A 25,069-nucleotide genomic window follows, 5' to 3' on the forward strand; every position below is an offset into this window, starting at 1 on the left:
TAATACTGTATCGGACTAGTGGCTGGTACGGCATATAGTGTTGGTTTTTAAATTTAGAAATGATTAAAATATTTGATGTAAAATAAAAATAATGTGAACTATTACCTTTATTCAATGTATGGATTTGGTTATCTAGATTTAAATGAAAATATGTCTTGGTACTTGAACCAATGTATGCCTCTTGGGGATATGAGCCTCAATGGATTCTATCTTTTGGTGAATTAGAAACATTTTCATTGTATTCTCTCTCTAATATTTGAGAAGTTGTGACTTCTCAAAAGTGTTTATTCATTTTAGTTGTGACATTTCACAAATACCCTTTCATTTATATAAGTTGTGACATTTCACATGTACCATTTCATTTATATAATATGACTTTTCACAAGTACCACTTCATTTAAATAAGTTGTGACTTTTCACAAGTGTCATTTCATTATAGTTGTGACTTTTCACAAGTGCCATTTCATTCTCTATAAATAGGGAATCTCACCCACAAATTCATAAACTTCAAATTCTCTACAAAAATTAGAGAAACACTTCCTCTTTCTTTTTATCTTTCTTTATTTGGGCTTTGGCTATTTTATATCAGGTTCAAGGATCTCCTTTTGTGTGCACCGACGAAGAGATTAACAGGAACCAATGTTGTTGTATCTTGGGAGTAGACTGTCAAGAAGCCTAGTACATGTTTATAATTAGAGACGGCAGAATCTACTTTAAGAAAAGCGTTCATCACAACGTGCCTCAACATCGGGTTCTCTCTTTCTAATTTGTTCTTGTTATTTACATATTCTCTAATTTACAAAGCGTTTCAAAATATTTCCCAACAATCTTAGAGTAGAGCTTCTTTGTTAAACTAGATGTGTGTTTTAATTGTTTGATTGCCACCATGACTTCAAACGAACCAATTGCACCTGAAAAATTTGGAGGAGTCAATTTTAAGCGTTGGCAAGAAAAGATGAAAATATTTCTTACAATGCTTAGATTATATTTTGTTATTAAAAATGATGTGAGATCTCTAGTTTCAATTATATTTTTAATCCTTATTTTTGAGGTGTTATATTGTTATTTTAATTAATGTGTTAATTAATTATGTTGTTTGTTATTTGTTTTGGTATTTTATTGTTTTGTAAATTTATTTTAGAGTATGTTATTTTGATTATTTGTATTGTTTTTATTTTTGGGCTTGTGTTTGTTTTTGGGCTTATTATTTGTGTTTTACTATGTTGGCCCGTGTGTGTTGTGTGTGTTAGCTGAAGCCCAGCCGAAGACCGGCCCAGCCCGTAGCCCGGCCCAGCCCGTGAGAACCCAGCCCCCCCACTAAAAGAAACAGCGCCATTTTGATGGAGCTAGGGCTCCATCTTATTTTTCCCTTCATGCGCCGCACCCTGCTGTTTCTTCTTTCTCCTTCTTCTTCTTTATTTCTGCTTCTTTCCATCCGAATTCCACGTAGCTGCTGCTGCCGAAAGTAGAGCCCAGCCGTGAGCCACCTCCACCTTCATCTCTCTCTCTCTCGTGTCGTTCGGCATGCACCCCGAGAGCTTGCTGTCAACCCATGGCATCGCACGGTCCCTTGTCCTTCCGCAAGCTCCTCGGTGTCGATGGGCATGGCTTCCGTGAGTGCCGCCGTGCCACGCGTCCGCGAGAAGACTTCTATTTCTCCACGGCCTGCTGCCGTTAATTCCTTCCTTCACCTTGCGACACGGGTGCCTTGCAAACCGCCACTTTGGTCTATTTATAGGCCTCGGCATCTCCATTGTTAGGGGATCTGAGAACAACTTCCTCTTTAGCTCTATCATTTTTGGGTTGATTATTTCTCTGTGATTTTGTTGGGAATCCGAAAGCTTGAGGCTGCTTTTGGCCGTGCTTGGTGTTTGTTCTAAATTGCGGAATTTTGTTGGTTGTTTCCGTGAATCAAAACCGTGAGTGTGAGGGCTATCGGGCACTGTGTTGCCGTGTACCATTGTTGCGCTGCCGCTTGTACAATTGTCCATTTCGTCATGTACGTAATTTTCCATCAAGTGATATTAATTATCTTTATAACTGTTGTTTAATTATAAATTGTTGGTTTATTGGAAATATATTGTATTTGTTAAAGTGTTGGGCTTTAAACGATGTTATGGAAAATTGGGCATTGGGCCGGATTGGAGGATGAGATTATGCTTGTGGTTGTGAAATTGTATTTCGACATTTATTGAGAATTTGTAAATGAAGTATTTAAATGCGTATTCTAATAAACTGTTGAAAATCATATTTATCGTTTTATTAAATTGTGCGGTGATGTCACGAAGTCTGTTGGATATTGATACTGTTACGTGGATGCGTGTGTTTCACGACCCCAAGCCGAGATGGGGCATTATCTCAGTGGAGCTTCTCTGGTCACTCGGGAACGTAATAGACTGACGTGACATCCCCTGAGTTGTCGCAGGGCGACGACGGGAACGGACGAGACGGTAACGCTCTCGTACCGATTCCGTGACCTTTGGCTGGCGAGGTTAGAGGATGCTTGGCCATGTACGCGCTGAGCGCGGAACTGGGCATCGCTCGTTACGAAGTCTCATGCACGGACGTTACCCGTGATGTGACGAAGAGAGCCAGGTCGTGTGAACGGTCCATAGGGGAGACCGTGACGCATGCTTAATAAAATAATGGTTATGATTGGACCAAAATGAGATTTTGGCGTGAGTGGTTAAAAAGGGTATTTTGGGAAAAAGAACATGTGCTGTTGTTTTATGTGGATTATATCCGTATGGGGACGCGTGATTTTATATATCTCTTGGATGTTATTTCGGTTAATTACTTGCTGAGATGTCATAATCTCATTGTGGTGTTTTACCCTACGGTTCCGTTTTATGGTGCCGTAGAGTCTAACGCAGAGCCCGAGTTTGAACCTGAAAGGCCAACTCCGCCAGATGTATAAGTTGCTGATTTGTTATTCAGCGTTTTGGGATTTGTTTTCCTTCTGATACTTCATGTCTTTAATTTATCTGTCGGATGACTGTATAATTCTTGAAAGTTATTTTTACTGTTTTTGAACAAATTCTGGTACTGAATAATGAAAGACTTTTTATTTCTCTGCTGCGTATATTTTTGTACACTTATTGCATGTTGTACACACTCTGAGCACTGGTCGATGGGGTGCGTGATCCGGGTGATCATTATCCCGGTGTCACGAACTCCACTTAAATAACACGTGGGGGTCGAGGGCGCCACAAATGATCATTCTTCTGATGATTTACATGAGCACGCACGTACTATTGAATTGCAGACATATGCAGGAAAAAGATAATTTGTGTAGATGTAAGATTTTAAATCATTTAAGTGATACACTTTTTTATGTTTATCTACACATTAAATCCGCCAAAAATATTTGAAATGCTCTTGATAAGAAATATGGTATAGAAGATGCCAGAATTGATAAGTATACCGTAAACCAATTTCTTGGTTTCAAGATGGATGATTTCAAATCTGTGGTAGAGCAAGCCCATGAGTTAACTATTTTTTACCATGAATTGGGCCAATGGGGAATGAGTATTACCGAGCGTCTCCAAGTTGCTTGTACAATAGACAAGTTGCCTCATTTATGGAAGAATTTTGACTTATCTCTTAAACATAAGACTAAATATATGATCATGAAAACATTGATCTCTGTTATTAGGATCCAAGAACAACACTTGAAAAATGATTCCATCCCACTATTAGTTTCTGATTTTCAGTCTAAAGTAAATATTGTAGAATGCAATAAAACACATAAGAACCCAATACATCAGAAATCCAAATTCAATAAGGGTAAAACTAATTATGAGAATAATTTGAAACCAAAGTCCTATATTAACAAAAATGATAAAATACCCATTTGTTTTAATTGTAACAAACCAAGTCACTTGGCAAAAAATTATCGCTATAAAAAGAGGAAATATCAAGGCAATGAACAACCAAAATCACCTAATCTACAAGCTCATATAGTGCTTTTCGGGATCGATTCTATTGGAACCTATGAACGGTATGTAACCTTAAGTCCTCAAATTTATCTGACTTGTAGTGTTACTGATTAGATAATAGACACATGAGCCAATGTACATGTCACTTCTAACCGCAATATTTTTTCAACATATCATGATACAAGTGGCATGAAAGTGACGATGGGTAACTCCACCTCTGCACAAGTATTTGGAGTAAGAAAAATTGTACTCAAATTAACATCTGGAAATACTCTTCCTTTAAAAAAAGTATTTTACGTACAAAATGCGAGAAGAAACCTAATTAGTAGATCTTTACTCAGAGGTGCATGCTACACATTATTATTTCAATTCAATAAAGTTATTGTAACTATATGGGTCATTTATGGGGAAAGACTATGTGAGTGGTGATTTGTTTGTAATAAATATTCAAAATAATGTAGAAGAAAAATTTGATTCTAATAATAAATTTACATTTTTTTGACATGTTCCTCGTTAATATGACATGCTAGATTAGGCCATGTTAATTATCATAATGTTAAAAGAATAGTGGATTTAGAGATTATTCATAAAATTTCTGTTGATTTGAATGAAAAATGTTTAATCTGTGTTCAATCAAAATAGCCGAGAAAACCATTTAAATATGTTATAAGAAATTCATCGCTACATGAATTAATTTATAATGATGGTTGTTATTTAAATGATGTATCTTCTAAATATGATAATAAATACTTCATTACTTTTATAGATGATATGTCTAAATTTTGTTATGTTTACTTGATGAAAATAAAAGATGAATCATTTAGTAAATTTGTCGTCTATAAAACTAAAGTTGAAAACCAATTGGAGAGAAATATTAAAATTATCAAGTCTGATAGAGGAGGTGAATACTCCTCTAATCAATTGGTTCAATACTATGAAGAGAATGGTATTATACATAAGGAAACTGCTCAATATTCTCTTCAATCCAATGGTGTTTCTGAAAGGAAAAATAGAACCTTGGTAGATATGGTCAAATGCATGCTTTCTAGTTCTAGCCTACCTGAGTAATGGTGGGGAGAAACAATACTTGCATCTTGTTTTATCTTGAATAGAGTACCATTTAAGGGATCTGACAAGACACCATATGAACTATGGAATGGTAAAATATCCAATATTAATTTCTTTAGAGTTTGGAGTTGTCTTGCAAAGGTTAATATTCCAAACATTAAGAAAATGAAATTAGGTCCCAACACAGTAGATGCAATATTCATTAGGTATGCTAGACATAATTCTGCATATATGTTTTTTATTATTAAATTAGAAGTCCAAGGTATTGATCCCAACAGTATCATGGAGTCTAGGGATGCAACATTCTTTAAAGATCTATTTCCTTTTAAAAATAAGTTAGAAATATCTTTACCTACAATAAGTTTTCATTCTACCAGTAATCAACCTACCATTATATCTAATCCTGATAGTGTATCTGAATTAGAAAATGAACTTGGAAGAGGAAAACGAGTTAGAAAGGAAAATGATTTTGAACATAATTTTTATACTTATTCAATGGAGGAAGACCCATTGACTTTCAAGGATGTCATACTTTCCATTGATTCTACTTTCTGGAAAGAAGCAATAAATAGTGAGATGGAATCTCTTAAGACAAATTGCACTTGAAATTTATGTGATCTTACTCCTAGATGTAAAACCATTGGATGTAAGTAAATTTTTAAAAAGAAATTGAGACTTAATGGTACTATTGATAAATTTAAAACTAGGCTGGTTGCAAATGGCTTTATACAAAGAGAGGGTATCGATTATTTTGATACATATTCTCATGTTACTAGAATAACCACAATTCGTGTTCTAATTACTCTAGCAGTGATCCATAAAGTTGAAGTTCACCAAATGGACGTAAAGACCGCATTTCTTAATGGCGATCTAGAAGAAGATATATACATGGATTAAATAAAGGGGTTTGTGGTTCCAAGACAGGAAATGAAAATTTGTAAACTTATTAAATTTCTCTATGGTTTGAAGCAAACTCCTAAACAATGGCACCAAAAGTTTGATGAAATAATTTTATCCTATGAATTTAAGATAAATGAATCCTGATAAGCGTTTATACACTAAAATAGTTGATAGTGCATGCGTAATGTTATGTCTTTACGTTGATGATATTCTCATCTTTGGTACCAGTATAAATATTATTCTTGATATTAAAAATTTTTTATCTAAAAATTTTGACATGAAAGACATGGGAGAGGCACAGGTAATTGTTGGTATTAAATTAATGAGATCTCGTGATGGTATTAGTATAAATAAATCTCATTATATTGAAAAGATTCTTAAAAAGTTTGAGAGATTCAAATGCAAACCTATCAGTATTCCTCTTGATCATTGTTTGCATTTAAATAAGAATCTAGGAGATCCTGTGTCACAATTGAGATATTATCAGATTATTAGTACGTTACTGTATATTGCTAATTCTACTAGACTTGATATTTCATATGCTGTGAGTAGACTTAGCAGATATATTAGTAGGCCTGATGATTCTCATTGGAAGGTATCGAAAAGAATTCTTAAATATTTGAAATGAACCATAACATATGATATCCATTATTCTGGGTATACCGCTGTATTAGAAGCATACTGTGATATTAGTTGGATAACTGATATAGTAGATCGTAAGGGAACGAGTGGATATATTTTCATTTTCAGTGGAGCAGTTGTGGCTTGGAGATCTTCAAAGCAAACTGTGATTTCACGATCTACTATGGAAGCTGAATTAATATCCTTAGATATTACCATACATGAGGTAAAGTGGCTTAAGAATTTATTATTAGAAATTCCACTAGTTAAAAAATCAATGCCAACTATTTTTGTTCTTTGTGACAATTAGGTTGTGATAAATGTTTGTAATAATAAACACTTTAATCATAAGATGAGACATTTGAGTATCAGACATTTTAGGATAAGATACTTGATAGAGAATGGATACTTGACTTTGAAATATGTAAAATCAGAAGATAACCTGGCGGATCTTTTGACAAAATGATTGGCAAAATCGAAGGTTATACGTACATAAAGGGAGATGGGACTGAAGTCCATTAATTAGGTTACCGGTAGCGGCAAACCAACCTTCATGACTGGAGATCCCAAGAAAAAGATTTAATGAGAAGAACAAACTATTGGGTGACTGGATAACACGATTAAAATATTATTATAAGTCTATCCCTAGGGTGTGAGTGCTACAAATGTAATGACAAAGGAAAAACGAAATGTTTTAAATGAGTTCAAAACTGAGGCGAGATATTGAATTGCAGGAACCCTTGGAGGACTCATCTATGTGAGTGTGACTGTGGGGCCTCAGTCTATGGTAATTGGGCTATTCCTTAGAATGCTCATGAATCCAAGATATGGTGCACGATTTTTATGCACGGCCTTGAAAGGAACCTGATATATGTCGTACTATGTGTGTGATGTAGAGAAGCCTGAGTTAAAGAATTATGGTTCAAGACTTGGTTAACTATGGTTCTTTCTGATGGAAACACGCTAACACTAGGTAGACGTTCAAAACCACAAGTTACCTCTATTGATGCTTAGTACTTAGTCTAAAGAAAATTGTATTCTATTCGGTTCTTTAAAATATTTTAATCAGGTTGGAGATTGTTGGTTTTTAAATTTAGAAATAATTAAAATATTTGATATAAAGTAAAAATAATGTGAACCATTACCTTTGTTCAGTGTATTGGTTCGATTGTCTAGATTTAAATGAAAATGTGTCTTGGTACTTAAACCAATATATGCCTTTTGGGGATATGAGCCTTAATCGTTTCCCAACCAAACAAAGGGTTGTCCTTTGGTGAATTAGAAATATTTTCAATGTATTCTCTAATATTTGAGAAGTTGTGACTTCTCAAAAGTACTCATTCATTTTAGTTGTGGTTTTTCACAAATACCCTTTCATTTACATAAGTTATGACTTTTCACAAGTACCATTTCATTTATGTGATGTAATTTTTCACATGTACCATTTCATTTATATGATAAGACTTTTCACAAGTCCTATTTCATTTAAATGAGTTGTGACTTTTCACAAGTATCATTTCATTCTAGTTGTGACTTTTCACAAGTGTCATTTCATTATCTATAAATAGGGAACCCCAACCACAAATTCATGAACTTCAAATTCTCTAAAAAAAATTAGAGAAACACTTCATTCTTCTTTTTGTCTCTTTCTTTGGACTTTGACTATTTTATATCGGGTTCGATGATTTTCTTTTGTGTGCATCGACGAGGAGATTAACAGGAACCGACGTTGTTGTATCTTGAGAGTAGATTGTCAAGAAGCCTAGTTGTGGTTTTTCACAAATACCCTTTCATTTACATAAGTTATGACTTTTCACAAGTACCATTTCATTTATGTGATGTAACTTTTCACATGTACAATTTCATTTATATGATAAGACTTTTCACAAGTCCTATTTCATTTAAATGAGTTGTGACTTTTCACAAGTATCATTTCATTCTAGTTGTGACTTTTCACAAGTGTCATTTCATTATCTATAAATAGGGAACCCCAACCACAAATTCATGAACTTCAAATTCTCTAAAAAAAATTAGAGAAACACTTCCTTCTTCTTTTTGTCTCTTTCTTTAGACTTTGGCTATTTTATATCGGGTTCGATGATTTTCTTTTGTGTGCATCGACGAGGAGATTAACAGGAACCGACGTTGTTGTATCTTGAGAGTAGATTGTCAAGAAGCCTAGTTGTGGTTTTTCACAAATACCCTTTCATTTACATAAGTTATGACTTTTCACAAGTACCATTTCATTTATGTGATGTAACTTTTCACATGTACCATTTCATTTATATGATAAGACTTTTCACAAGTCCTATTTCATTTAAATGAGTTGTGACTTTTCACAAGTATCATTTCATTCTAGTTGTGACTTTTCACAAGTGTCATTTCATTATCTATAAAAAGGGAACCCCAACCACAAATTCATGAACTTCAAATTCTCTAAAAAAAATTAGAGAAACACTTCCTTCTTCTTTTTGTCTCTTTCTTTGGACTTTGGCTATTTTATATCGGGTTCGATGATTTTCTTTTGTGTGCATCGACGAGGAGATTAACAGGAACCGACGTTGTTGTATCTTGAGAGTAGATTGTCAAGAAGCCTAGTGCATGTTTATAATTGGAGGTGGCGGAATCTACTCTAAGGAAAACATCCATTACAACTAGCCTCAACACCAAGTTTTCTCTTTCTAATTTGTTTTTGTTATTTTATATATTCTCTAATTTACAAAGCGTTTCAAAATATTTCTCAACATATAATGATCGGTATGGTAAGGTATTTAAAACAATGCTCCGTACACCACTTAAAAACATGTGATTTTATTTTTTATCTTCATATTTCATAAAATACGGGGATAGAAAAGTAAAATCATATATTTTTAATTAGTGTGCAAGAATGTGAGATTTATATCTAAAATTTTTCCAAGTCTCCATCAAATGCTCACAAGTGATATCAACTTACAAAGATAAGCACTCCATTTTCTGTTTCCTTCAGCCAATACTATAATTATATCACCTCACTTATGTAATTTATGGTTCAAATAAGGAGTGTGAGTGATAACTTTTGATATTTTGAGGATTATGTTTTGGCAATAAGCCTATTATTCTTTTCTAGTATGCCTATCAAACTATAAAAATTATCATTCTCGTATTTGTTTTAAGATAAGTTAAAAATTCTCATTTCATTACAAAATTATTTATTAAAAAATATAAAAGAGAGTAGTGCTATATGTAATTTTACATACACTACTCATTTTATCAATTTTTTTAATTCAAAATTTATAATTTTCAAACATATTAATAACTGACTCATCTACATATATTATTACGTCAGTAAAAATTATAAGTACAAATAGTAGTTTTGAGATTGCATAATATAGTCTTAAGTAGTGGTCTCAAAATAAGAGGCAAATTTAAAGAAAAAAATGACGAAAAAAGGGAGTTTGAAGGTCAACCTATATCTTTAATAATTAGAAAATACTTTAACTACAAAGAGATTATAAAAAAAAAACAATATCACAAACTGATATGGCTTGATGTGATTCCTCAGATTATAAAGTTACTTTTATTATAAAATAGATCTAACGGATTAGATAAAATCACATCAGTTTGTGAGATTATTTTTATATAATTCGTTTGTAAATATAACAATACTCTTAATAATTTCATGGTTGTATTATGATAGAAACACTAGTTGTAAGACTACAATGTATTTAGGTAAAATATGTCTTCACTCTTAAATTATTCGGTGTTTCATATTTTACATCTCAAACTATTAAAATTGACATATTAACACTTTAATTATCATGATTATTAAATCGCACCCTTAATTAATATTCAACAATAAAAATTACGCCACTTCATCTATTTTTCGTCATCTTAACTGTTAGGCTTGAATGAAGAGTCCCTTTTTGTCGATATTTATAGTTTGAGGATATAGTATATTTGTTTTAATAGTTTAAAATGTAAAATCTAAGAGACTTGATAAGCATTGAAGATTATTTTAACTTATATATAATTAAATATATATAAAAATAAAGGCAACATATTAAATTTATGTAAAAGAAAAAAAAAAAAAAAAAAAAAAAAGATCCGAGGGGTGGGTGGGTCTACATTTAACATCACAACTTGGAATATGGAAAGAGAGACGTGTCGAAATAATGCCAAAAAGAAGATTATGAACAGCCCACCATATAATAGTGGGGGAGATTATCAAAAGAAGTCTTGCCACGTCAACTTATGTCCTCCAAAGTTTTTGTCTCAATTTATATTTAATTAATAATAATAATAAGTTAATAACAACAACAACAACAATAATAATAATAATAATGTACATATAATAAATAGCAGGCACCTTTAAGGCAATTCCATAAATTAAAAATAATAATAATTCATTTTCATAATTAATCGATATTATCAGATACCGATAATCCAACCTTACTATACAATCTCAATTCTGTCATTGATATTAGTTATATTCTCAATATCTGTAGAGATGACAACTTAAAATGAGAATCTTACACGTTCGGGTTGGGAAAAGATTTCCAACATTTATTTTTAGAAAATGAGTAATGTTATACATCATATTCTCATCTTATTTTGATCATATTAAGTAGTATGTATCATATTCATCATCATTAGATGATAAAAAAATATGTAATAAATGATCATTTAATAGTGATAAATGTGCTACATCTTATTTAGTAGGATTAAAGTGAGATGGTAGTATGGTGTATAGAATTTTCTTTTTATATATATATTTTATGTAATCTAGAAACAGTAAAATTAGAAGTGACAATATCTAACACGACCCGTTAACCCAATACAATAATAATGGGTTAGATTTTAGTCTTAACAGATTCGGATTAAAACGGCTTAACCCGTTAAGACATGATTGCTTAACGGGATGATAACGGGTTAACCTGTTTTAACCCGTTAAGAAAGTTAAAGTTAAAATTATACCCTTATACATAAAAGTAAAATTGTTGAGATTTTTATTGTTTAGATTGTAATTTTGGACTTGTAATTAGTTTTATATTTTTTTATAAATATTGTGATTTTAACAGTTATATAAAATTATACTAAATTTAATCAAGTCAAACGGGTAAATTTCAGGTCTGTTCAACTCGAGCTTTCCTACTCATCATCCTCACACATCACACTTTTTTTTATTGTATTCTTCATAAACTTATTGAATTCTTCTACTAATTACCACATATTTAGTAAGAGAAAAAAAATAAAAAAGTTTGATGTGTGGAGATGATGAATAAAATTTTTCTTTACATAAATGGGTTGAAACAGGTCGAGTTGTATTAACCTATTTCGTAGTATTTACTAACGGGTCAAAATAGGTTGACACGTATAGAAACACTCATTTCTCCCCATAAAAAGCCTAATAGGAGGAGTGTGGTAACTCCTTATAAAAATCAGGATGAGTTTGTTTCTAAGTCGTGTGAGACTTCTCAACACGCCCCCTCACGTGTGAGCCGATATTTCTAGTACCATCAACGTGGGTAGGTCACAAGTGCCTATCATCGGTCATAGGTTAGCCTGCTTTAATATGATATAGAACTACTCATTTCTCTCTATAAAAAGCCTAATATGAGAAGTGAGGTAACTCCTTATAAAGATCGGGATGAGTTTGTTCCTAATCCATGTGGGACTTCTCAACAACACGACACGACCCGTTATGTTAATGGGTCATGTTAGGGTTTGAGATTTTAACACGATAAACTTAATGAGTTGGGTTAGGGTTGACCCATATAGTATAATATACATGCCTTGACACGACCCATTAACACGATTTGACACTCCTAATTGAAATATCTTAGATTTTTTAGATTAGAAAAAGTTGAATCCCTTCAAATTGAGTAATATTATACACCATACTCACATCTTATTTCATCTTACTATGTAAGATGTAGTACATTTATCACAATTGAATGATAAAAAATATTAAATAAATGATCATCCAAGAAAAACTCTATACAGTACACTACCAACTCACTTTCATCCTACTATGCAAGATGTGATACATTTATCACTATTAGATGATCTTTTGTTTAATTATTTTTTATCATCAAATGGTGATAAATATATCATATCTTACATAGTGAGATAAAAATAAAATGAGAGTATAGAGCATAACATTGCTCATCATTCAATGGTGATAAACGTGTCACATCTTATATAATGTGATGAAAGTAGAATGTTAGTGTGGTGTATAGAACTTTCCCATCTAACATGTTATTCTTTGAAAGGAAGTATTTTTGAATAATGTTATACACCACACTCTCATCTCACTATATAAAATGTGGCACATTTATTATTATTGGATAATAAAGAATCATCCAATAGTAATAAATGTGTTACATTTTATATAATGAGATGAAAATGAGATGGTAGTGTGGTGTATAGAATTCTTTAATATTTTTTGTAATTTCATTTTCAAATATACAAAAACTCATAAATATGTAAATAAAAAAAAAAAAAAACCAAAAATTTTCACCCATCATATCCACTTTTTCTTTCCATGATCAGCAAACTCCCTCTCTTTTTATACTTTCAAATTCATCAAAATACTACAATATAGAGAGCTTAGAGCTAGATAAATGCCAATTGCCAAATAAAATGGTCATGATATGTTCAAAGTGTAAAACTATTGAATGCATCAATTTTTTTATTTAGTTTGAGCATCCAAGAAGTTTGAAAATGAAAACGGGAAAATGACAATGCTCTTACAAATTTAATCTCGAGCCCTCCCCTCCCACCTAATTAAGTGGAAATGTGGGTTTTTTTTTTTATTACTTTAATTATTTTGAAGTTCCAATTTATAAAAAGTTTCTATTATTTTTAATCAGTTGCTGGGATAAGAAAGAGAAGTGTCCGAAAGTATTACTTTTCTTGAACGTTTTATATTCCTAGGATAATCTTTTTTTGAACGTCTCTCTTTCTGGTAAAACCTAGAATGAAAACAATAAATAAAATACTATTTTAAATTGAGATTTATGATGCATTAGCGCCTATTCACTCCTATACACAACACTTATAATTTTTTTTTATAGAGTGTGAGGGTATTTTTTACTAGATATGGAGTTATTTTCTATAGGATGTGGAGAATGAGGTGGTAAATAATAACTGATGAAAACTTTTTTTCTTTTAAATTATAATTATTTTTTTAACTGTTGCGAAGGAAAAATATTTAAGATAAAAAATATCTATACATTATTTCTTGTAATTTTATTATAAATAGAGTAAATCTAAAATGATTATTTTTATAAAATGACTTTAGGCCTTGTTTTTTTTATAGATGAGATGAAATGATATGAGTTGAGATAAAAGTTGAAAGTTGAATAAAATATTGTTAGAATATATTTTTTTTAATATTATTTTTGTTTTGAGATTTGAAAAAGTTGAATTGTTTATTTTATTTTATATAAAAATTTAAAAAAATTATAATTATTAGATGAGATGAGTTGAAAAATTTCTTGAAAATAAATGAGGCATAGTTATAAAATAAGGGGCAAAATAATCACACCATACAAAAATAATTACAGAGAATGTTGGTTGGGTTTGGATAGACAGTTTAGACGAGATGTGATGAAATGTTTTGAATAATAGTTGAATAAAATATTATTATATATAATTTTTTAGTATTATTTTTATTTTAAAATTTAAAAAAATTGAATTATTTGTTATATTTTTATAAAAAAAATTATAAAAATTATAATAATAAGATGAGACGAAATAAGAAAGTTTGTGTATACAAACCAAGCCTGAATCTAATCATTACCCGTAATGATAATTAAAACGAATTTTAGGATATTGAAAACAATTGGAATTATATATACATATTACATATATATCGATACACTCAGCCGTATAAAATTGAAATCTCACGAGTGAGAAGGCGAGGGACGCATCACGCACGTATCCTGCCTGGCTCTCCAGCTCGCTCACTCGTCTCGCAAATGGCGAAGCGGCACTAGAGGTGGGGGGCGCCACCAACGATCCCTTTCCCTATGCCATTCGGGCAAAAAGCGAATTAAACTCTCTCTCTCTTGGACTCTCGCTTTTACTTTCCTCAGCTGTTGTAGTAAGTTTCTTTCCTTTTGTCTTCCCGATGCAATGAAAATACAACAATCCATTTGCTTTACTTTTCTGTCTTTGGGATTCTCCACCATTCTCCCAAGCAACAGTTGCCAGATTCGATAATCGAGACCAAACTCCCTCACCCATCTAGCCTCGGCCGGCAACGATGCCGACGTCTCTGCATTTCATTGCCAGTTTCCGGTGACAGTTACAGATCTGCAGAAGAGTAAGTAAGGACATAAAGAAATGCTAGAGACTCTAGTGGGTCTTTCTGAACAAGCCATCAACCCAAACAACAGCGATAATAAGAAAAGAAAATCTGAAGAAGAAGAAGAGGTGGAGTTCGTGGTCTCGCAGCCGTGCGTGGTGGTGGGTCGGACACGATCCCCAGCCGGTTCCAGGCGCGTGACTCCCACTGCCACAACCGCCACAACCTCCGTCGAGAAGGTCCTCTTAAACGGGGACCTCTACATTGGAACGTTATTCGGTAAGGCCCCCCACGGCACCGGCAAATATCTATGGTCGGACGGGTGCATGTACGAAGGGGAATGGAAGAAAGGCAAGGCAAGCGGCAAAGGCAAGTTCTCGTGGCCCACCGGAGCAACCTACGAAGGAGAATTCAGGTCGGGCCGAATAGAGGGGCACGGAACCTTCATTGGCATCGATGGAGACACCTACAGGGGCTCCTGGGTCGCGGATCGTAAGCACGGCTTCGGCGTGAAGCGCTACGCTAATGGGGATGTGTATGAAGGTTCATGGAAATGCAATTTGCAGCATGGTGAAGGGAGATATGTCTGGAGCAATGTAAATGAGTATGTCGGTGAGTGGAAGAACGGGTTTATTTCCGGGAAAGGGGTTCTGATTTGGGCCAATGGGAATAAGTATGAGGGGTATTGGGAGAATGAGGTGCCAAAGGGTAAAGGAGTATTCACTTGGGCAGATGGGAGCAGCAATGCCGGGTCTTGGGGTAAGGATTTTCACTTTCAGGTCGAAGCTGCGAGGAAGAGGTCGTCTGTGGATGTTGAGAATGTGGATTTGGATGTTGCGAGGAATGTGAATTTTCCGCGGATTTGCATCTGGGAATCGGATGGAGAGGCTGGAGATATTACTTGTGATATTGTAGATAATGTGGAGGCGTCTATGTTCTATAAGGGGGGTAAGGAGTGTAGCTACGGAGGTTCTGTCGGGCAGACACCGAGGAGTCCGTGCTTGTTGGCCAATGGAGAGATTAAGAAGCCTGGGCAGATGATATCCAAGGGGCATAAGAACTACGATTTGATGCTTAATCTCCAACTGGGTATTAGGTGCTTTATCGTTTTTCTTTTTATTTTCCTTTAAATTTTTTTGCATCGACACCACCAGTTTTGTTTTTGTGGGTTTTTGGGTGTTCTACGAAAAATATTTGGTTATCTGGTTGATTTTATCTTGCAGACACTCTGTTGGAAAGCATGCTTCAACATGGAGGGAGCTCAGGCCAGGGGATTTCGATCCCAAGGAGAAGTTTTGGACAAGGTTTCCTCCGGAAGGGTCTAAGTGTACGCCGCCGCATCAGTCTTTGGACTTCAAATGGAAGGATTATTGTCCGGTGGTGTTCAGGTATTGATGTTACTGTACAAAATTTTGCCTGGCTTCGGGATTTTCCAGTTTTCTATTATAATTCATTAATTTGGTTGGGATTGGCCTTTTGGATTCCCATAATATTGGGAGCTTGTGTATTTGTTGGCTTTCCTATCAAATGGTGGTAACCTGTTTGTTTGGTCTCTAGACATCTGAGGGAACTGTTTGCAATAGATCCGGCGGATTACATGCTTGCTATTTGTGGAAATGACGCACTTAGGGAGTTGTCTTCCCCGGGGAAGAGCGGAAGTTTATTCTACCTTACACAAGATGACCGATTTATGATAAAAACTGTCAAGAAATCTGAGGTCAAGGTCAGTTGCCAACACCCTCCAACCTCTTTATTTCATCCAAGTTGAAAAGAAATGGAACACGCAACTAGGAAATTTCAGAAAAGTAAAGTCTAGCAATGGGGTGGTCAAAAAACGGTTGTTTCCTTATGCTGTTCTTACTTTGAAATTCATTAAATGCATGGTATTGCCACCTTTAATATGTCACCTTTTTCAGGTGCTTATTAGGATGCTTCCAAGTTACTACCAACATGTTTATCAGTACAAGAACTCGTTGATAACAAAATTCTTTGGCGTTCATTGTGTTAAACCAGTGGGAGGTCAAAAGGTAGAGTCGTGAGAGTGAATTTTTGTAAGCTTCGATTGTCTGATGCTAGTCCATTATAAGTTTATATTAATAATTTGATATTAAATCAATCAGATGCGTTTCATTGTGATGGGCAATCTGTTTTGTTCGGAGTATCGAATCCACAAAAGGTTTGACCTTAAAGGTTCTTCTTATGGCCGCACAACTGACAAGCCTGAAGAGGAAATAGATGAGACAACAACACTCAAAGACCTTGATTTGAACTATGTGTTTCGCTTGGAATGTTCTTGGTTTCAAGAACTTATCTGGTAAATCTGATGAGTTGGATATGCTTGCAAGTTGGTTTTACTTTATTCCCCCCTGAAATGCCTGCTAATATGTGGGCTCTGATTCTAACATCCTTGAATGTTCGTCTTATATCATGGTTTGTACTCAGGCAAATCGATAAAGACTGTGAATTCTTGGAAGGGGAGAGAATCATGGATTACAGTCTTTTAATTGGCGTTCACTTCCGTGATGATTGCTCAGTCAATGAGATGAAGATGTCCCCCTTTGACACGCGTTCCGGTAATTGTCACCGCAAGTTAATACAGATTTCTGGAGAAACTCGTATAAGAATTCAAAGGTTTTTACTGCTGTATTGTGTTCTTTTTTCAGGCAAAAGAGATATGCATCTTGATGACACATTCAAACAAGGTTACGATATAAATAAAGTAGAGCTGCAGGAAATGGATTGGATTCTGGTAGGCCGGTATGTGTTTTTATTCTTTAATGTTGCTTATGCTCTTATTTTTATTGCTGAGGATTGCTGTAACTTGCAGCAGACAAAACCCCTCTCCAATGTTACCCTCTTTTCTGTTTTAGTTACCAGACAGAATGCCTTAATTGGGGCTCTAGCCATTTCTGAGCACTTCGACTATGTTCACATTAGTTGGGGAATAATTTAAGCGAGGACATGATTATGGATATGCTAGTTTTCCTCATATACGCGTTTTGTAGCAACGGAAGTACTGGTTTAGTTTACAAATCAAATGATTAAGCCAATATACAATCCATTTATTCCTATGAAATTTTTTTTATTGGGCCCCATAATTCTCAGCCTCTTCACTGCTATGCATGTGACACATGTTTAGCTTTAATGCTTATGTACTTGGGGCACGGGTTCAATAAGCAGAAAACTGCTTCCATGTTAGAGTATCAACTACGCCAAACAACAAAATTGTGGTTGATATGTTAGTTTCCCCACTCCTTTCTTTCTCACATTTTGAGTTGATGATCTCTTTGTATAAATTTGGTCTTGTTGGCTGATTTGATTGAAGTGACTTGATGCAAAATTGGGAGTAGTTTCTTAGAAAAAAATTGTGTGGGTCTTCGTGCTTTTCTAGATGGAAGCAAAATGTTCTTTGTGAAATGTCTGGTCTGTTTCAATCACTGACTCAGCAATTATGGATGCATTTGTTTGTTGTGTTGCAACTTGTAAGTGGAAAAGGTTCTCTTATTTGTTCCTTCGATAATTTTTTGTTTGTTATTTCAGAACTTCTCGTGACTTTCACTGCGTTTGCTTTGTTTCTTCCCACGGAAAGAATATTATAATGGATAGGTATTAGCATGGAGCAGTCAAGTAATGATTATGCCCATGATTGACTCGATTTTTAAGAATGATCATGCCAATGGACCTTTGTATCATGTGCTGATTTTTCTAATCTCTATGCATCCAAATATTCCAGGGGCCCACTGATCCGGTTAGGGGCAAACATGCCTGGAAGAGCAGAGCGGGTGTCAAGGTTTGGCGTGGATCAGCATTCAGGTAGTGGAAGTAGTAATTCAACCCCTTCGCAGGGTGGTGGGGAGATCTTTGACGTGATTCTCTTCTTTGGCATCATTGACATTCTCCAAGATTATGATATTAGCAAAAAGCTAGAACATGCCTACAAGTCATTGCAAGTGGATCCCACCTCCATCTCAGCGGTGGATCCTAAGCTTTACTCCAAAAGATTCCGGGATTTCATACACCGAATTTTTGTGGATGACAAGTGAAATTATGGGTGATTTTGAAGAAAACCCAACTGTCATGACTGATGAGTGGCAGCGCCATGCAAGCAGAATGCCAGGGTGCATGAATCTCCATGGCCATGAAAGCTGCAAATAGGCTGCTGCAGGGCCAGATTGAATGGTGGCAGGAAAAGAGCCCCGGGGATGTTAATGACTACATTGTTGAGAATCCCTCCTTGATTTAGTTGGCGGGATGTATGTGTTAAGAGATGTCATTCTTTTTTATTTTTTGATAAATTTTTGTATTTATCTTGGGAAATTAAGATATATTGGTCTCTGGAAGTAGGGTGTAGAAGATATAGAGAAATGCTTCCGGAGGGATGTGGAATTGGTGGATAAATAAAATGTGTACAGGAAGACAATAGATAGGTTATTAGATTTGAACACTTCTTTTTTGTGGTTGGAACTTGGTGCAGTGAGAAATTTTGTTATTGGTATTGAATTTTATCATTTTCAGTGATGCTAACCATCCCCCACATATGATTATGGATTTGACTGTTAAAATAAATTATGAAAAATAACATTGCTTCATAAGAATTTTAAATCTCGTTTGGTATTCCAATTCAGATGAGATATTTTGTTGAATGTTTAAAATATAATTTTTTAATATAATTTTTATTTTAAAATTTAAAAAAATTAATTAATTATTATATTTTATGTAAAAATTTAAAAAATTGAGATAATTTTATATATTCAAACCGTACCTTACTCTTAGAAAAGTTGGTTTCCCTGGTTAGCAAGAAAGGAAAAGAAGGCCATTACCCCTCTCTCTCTCTCTCTCTCTCTCTCTCATGCGCATTCAAAGCTTCTCGCTCACTCTGTCATATGCCATTCCAAGGGTAGGGTTGCTTTAGCAGTAGTGAGCCTTGAAAAGAAGAGAAAAGTGTACAAAGGAAGATATGGGTGTTTCCTTGACTCATGTTCTCTCTCTTCTTTTTTATTTTTTGTCTCTCGTCCTTTTCTTCCTTGAAAGTTTGGAAAGCAGAATAACAGTTGCACAGTTGTATATGCCCTTTTTGCTTCTTTTGAACAAGACCAAGATGAATCAGTACAACAAAGCATTAAAGCGTAGAGAAACTAAAGATGGTGGGTGGACTGAGCTTCCCGTTACCAAACAACATCTTCCATTATAATCTTGGTGCTCTAATCAATTTGATTACCATAGGGACAGACACATACGGTGTCATAATAGAGACTTTGACAAATATGATGAAAACAATACTAGTCAAACTTTTTGCATTTAAATTGGAACTATGGAGAAGAAGCATAATTATAAATTTATTTTCGCAGATGAGATGAGATGAACTGAGATAAAAGTTAAAAGTTGAATAAAATATTGTTAAAATTTATTTTTTTAATATTATTTTTGTTTTGAAATTTGAAAAAGTTGAATTATTTATTTTATTTTGTATAGAAATTTGAAAAAGTTGTAATAATGAAATGAGATGAGAATAGCTGTAAAAACAAACGAGGTTCTTTCTAACTATTGTCTAGTTATTTCCAATTGAGATCCCCTTTAACAACTTGATTGAATTAGATGGTCTAATACAGATTGTGAGAGGAGCCCATCCCAGAAGGGTCCAAGCCTAGGAAAGCCCAACCAACGGAGCCCGAGTCGAAAGAAAGGGGAGCTAAAGACTCTGGGCCACATAGTCAAAAATCGAGCGCGCAACACCTTGCAGAAGGGCCCAAGATACGGAATTATCCGTCCAAGGGATGAAGTTGGGAGCCCAGGGCGAGAGGATCGTGAAGAGAGTACAGACCAAACTAGGATTGGCCTGTCAACTCAAGCCTCGGGAGCATCAGAAGGAATGCTTCGGGAGTCGACGAATTGATAAACCTAATCACCGGGCCGGACACGCACTACAGCAGAATGCACCCGGTTCCAGAGCCACGGACCCAAGGCACGAGGCAACCAGAGTCAATTTCAAAGAATCCGGCGCGCGACGGCGTGTCCCACGAGCAAAAGACGGCTCGCCTGCGATCTGACACCCACTGGCATGGTAGGGAAGTGGCGGCCAAATAGACCTAGGATGATTGGCACGACACGATCTCTTGCTAGGCCACGGACTGACACCCACTGAAGCGATAGAGAATGAGTGGTGGCAAATATCTGACGTCTGACACGCTGCGATTTTCCTCAACAGAAGAGCTCAAATCAGGTATAAATAAGGGAGAGCCCTCCTACGGGAGACTCTCGACTCAAACTACTTAACAATCCAACCTTGTTCTACATAATTCACTTTTATTCACCAGAGAATTACCCACTGACTTAGGCATCAGAGTAATCCCGGAGGCCACCAGAGCCTCTCTTTCTTCTTAGTTGCAGGTGACGAGGAGCTTGGGCCTTGCTGAACTGTTCAGGTTGCGAAACAGGACATTAACACAGGTGGAGATACAACATTAAATATTGTAAGATTTACATAATGTATATATCTCTCAGGAATGATGGAGATACCAGTAATATCTCTCCAGAAATAAGTGTTTGGATGAAAAAAAAGTAAAGTAGAAGAAATATGAAAGAAATTAGAATGAATAGTGATCAACTTCGAGGGTGATCAACCTCCAAGAACAAAGAGAGAAGGAGAAATTGTATTCGTATTTCGTATTAAGCTTTTTCCGAAAATGTACTTTAATACAAAGCCAACTCATACAAAAAATGGGCCTCCTAACAAAGAAAGCCCACAAAGTCAACCTATAACAGAGTGGCCGCCTAACAGATAAAAGCCCACAAAAACAGCCCTTAGTAGAGTTTATACATTTGGTAGGCCCATAACGCCTTACTAATTTCTGATTCTGCCGCCATTTCATTAACTTGGTCTATAGTTGAGATTGTGGTGAGAAATATAAGTTATAATTTTAGAGTTTATTATTTATAACTTAAATAATAAGTTATACTATTAAAAATTTATTTACTATTTGATAATTATATGTTTAAAGGTACTTTTAAACATGTTACGATTGTTTGAAAAAAAATTAAAAAAATATTTTTTAAGTTAGAAATGAGGATTATTTAAATTTTTAAAGATAAAGACTATGTCTTTGAAAGTCTAAAAGTTATAATTAACTTAAAGTTGTATGTTTATTTTCTTCCCTTGACAATTATTTTAAAATTAGAGTTACGTTTCACATTATTCAAAAAAATTAATATATAACACCCAACTGAACTTTTAAAATTATTTAAATATTTTTTAAGACTTCTATCGCAATCCCAAACATGCCTTTAAAATAAGTTTGCACTTTGCTTTTTTTTTTTGTCAAAAGTAGTCGTTGCTATATATCAGTCGTAAATAGTTGCTCGATGTTTGGTCTGCGACACTTGATGGAACCATCCGAACATGTACAATAATAAGGTCGCAAGTGAGACCATGGCTCCAATCTTCCTTATTCATGAATTTAGACGGATAATGTTGACTTTTAGTCCATTGTTAATACCTTAAATTGCATAACAGATCGGAATGGAGGGAAAAATGATTCTCAGTTCACGTTGATGATTCGGATTTTAATATAGTACTTTTCATGTTTATCCATGAAATAAATCATAAATAAGCGAATAAAAATAAATAAAGAGAGATATAATAATTTATGTAGTTCGACATAATGACTACATTCACTAGTTGTTTGGAGATAAAATCTACTATAATAGCCGATTTTATAATTTCTCATGATCTCACATATTTCATAATACAATAGAAGAATTTAAGAAAGATCATTCAAAGTCATTATGTGTGGTAGAGTTTGGCATAAGGAACTTTTGCGAAGAGTCTCTTAGATTTGTAGGGATCTCCTCTTTATATAAAGATTTATTTTCTTGAAGTGATTGCATTCAATTTGCCTTGTGAACTACTTTCCTCTTAGGAGTCTGAGTCTCTTTCCTCTTAGAGGTTTGAGTGTCTTTTCTTTTAAAAATCCGAATCAACTTATCTTATCTCTTTTTGACTTTATGTCGGGGCTAAATTATAGGTTGCTGATTTGACCTCTACATCCATAATTCTGTTAATTTGGCAAATGTCTCTTTGTGAATTATTTGAGATATATTTATTTTCTTAATTATTTGTATTATATAATTAATGATTTGAAAAGTATCATGATAATGGTACCGTTTCGGATATTGTTTTGAAATAATTTATATATGAATAAATTATATATAAATATATGTATATATTATAAATAGTCTGGTTTGAATTGGAGGGTAAAAAAATAAGCTTGCAGTTTGAAGAAATGAAAAAAAAAAGAAAAAGAAAAAAGGCTGAAATATTGACTGGTATGGGTCGAAATATAGGTTGGTACAAGTTGAAATTGCCAAAATTCTAATCGGTACCAAATTATATCATTCTTTGTACTGGCTACGTTACAAAAATGGTATATTTTGACTGTACCGACCGGTACAGTATGAAATTCAAAACTTTAATTTATATTACAAGAATCTCCTAATGCATATTTTTGCAAAAAAAACTTATAATACATAAAGTAACAACATTAATTGCAGAGCAATGCTAGATATATACAGTTTTGGAGAGTGTAAATCTTGTACACTCATAATATTTTTCTATGGTTCCTAAATTTACCAATTTTTTTTTTTTTAAATAAAAGCATGAGATTGAGACGTTTTGATTCGAATATGACTTGAGATGGATTGTGAATAGTAATGAGATGAGTTGTGAATAATAGTGAGATTTGTAAGTTAAAGTTGCTGAATAATAATGAATAATAATGAGATGAGTTGAGATGAGCTGAGATGAACTGTGAATACATTAAATACCCTAAAACTGTAATGTACTTCAAAGTTTTAAAATAAATCAAATACATTATAGGCATGCTATTTCATTTAAAAAAAAAAAAAAAAGGAAATTAGCACAAAAAGGGATAAAAATAGCTAAAACTATATTCTTATATTAACAAATCTACATGAAGCTTACGTCTAGAGATTTCTTCAATAAATATTTTTAGTAAGAAAAATAAAAAAGACAAGATCTATTTATTTATTTATTCACAATAATAGGTTTTATTCACTTATTATTAATTTAATAAGCCAAGGTCTCTTAACTACTGGTGAGCCACCCTACGTCGGCTTTGAAACCCCCAACTTGAGTTGTTGGTTGGTTCATATTTTTCATTGTTTTTCAATTAAGCCGCCGCATATAATAAGTGTTGTGTGGGTTGGATGCCGGCTCTTGGAATCAAGTAATTATTAGTTCTTGAAATCAATTTTATGACAAAAGTGGGGTCCAAATGAGCCCTCTCTCTCTCTCTCTCTCTCTCTCTTTTTAATTTTTAAATAATTATTCTTATCAGTCATTATTCACTATCTCATACTTCATATTTTATAAAAAAAAAAAAAACTATCAGGTGTGAGGTCATATGGGATGAAGAAAATTTTTATTCATCATCCTCACACACTACACATTATACTTTTTATTTTTATTTTTTATTTTACCAAATGTGTGATATATGAATAATGTATAGAAGAATTCAATAAGTTTAGGAAGAATAAAACAAAAAAAAATTATAAATTTTTTTTAAAAAAAATGTGGTGTATAGTATGTGAAGATGATGAGTAGCAAAACTCGGGATAAATAGTAGTTGATGTACAACAAAATCCTTTTTTTTTTGGGTTCTAAAAATTAAATTTTTAATGCCTTGTGGGACCTTGGCTAGTCTTAAATATGATGAAAAATGGAGCACCCTTCTCCATTGTCTCGAGTTCATCATATCAAGTTAGGTATTAATAAAATGATTATTGATTATAAAAATAATTATTCTCAAAGCTCAACCAAATCAAATGAATTAGGTGAATACAAATATTTAACATTATAATTAAAAAAAATGCAATAATTAAGTCGGTCTACCCCTAAAATCAGATCCTAATATTGTCCGTCCAAAGAGCCCTTTTTAGTTTTTTCTTGAGTTTAGAATAGAACGATTCCCATATTGAGTATTAGATACCATCGTAAAAATGCATAGCATCATAATAATATTTATCATATAATGTCACACATGTATCTTTCTCATACAATCTAGTTTTGGAATCAAGAGATCTCAATCTTGGATGAATGTTTTAACAAGTAAAGCCATTATCTCATTGCATCTTTTAAAATGTTTATGAGATTTTTAGAATCTAAACTGAGATAAATATGCACGTAAATTATTTAAGAATTTTGTTACGTAAAAGTCTATCACTACAAGAAATCAAG

The 25,069-nt window shown here is 33.8% G+C and overlaps 1 protein-coding gene across 1 annotated transcript; it reads left to right on the forward strand.

Annotated features, from left to right (window-relative positions):
* Positions 1-14,413: 14,413 nt before the first annotated feature.
* On the forward strand, positions 14,414-19,324 carry LOC108981960 (phosphatidylinositol 4-phosphate 5-kinase 2-like). The gene is made up of 8 exons (XM_018953226.2): positions 14,414-15,913; positions 16,041-16,205; positions 16,375-16,540; positions 16,734-16,844; positions 16,938-17,131; positions 17,260-17,390; positions 17,481-17,574; positions 18,551-19,324. The coding sequence occupies exons 1-8, from the start codon at positions 14,856-14,858 to the stop codon at positions 18,858-18,860; spliced, it is 2,229 nt and encodes a 742-aa protein (XP_018808771.1). The 5' UTR covers positions 14,414-14,855; the 3' UTR covers positions 18,861-19,324.
* The last annotated feature ends 5,745 nt before the right edge of the window (positions 19,325-25,069 follow it).

The sequence above is a fragment of the Juglans regia genome, chromosome 10 (assembly GCF_001411555.2).
Source record: "Juglans regia cultivar Chandler chromosome 10, Walnut 2.0, whole genome shotgun sequence".
In the NCBI taxonomy this organism is placed as follows: Eukaryota; Viridiplantae; Streptophyta; class Magnoliopsida; order Fagales; family Juglandaceae; genus Juglans; species Juglans regia.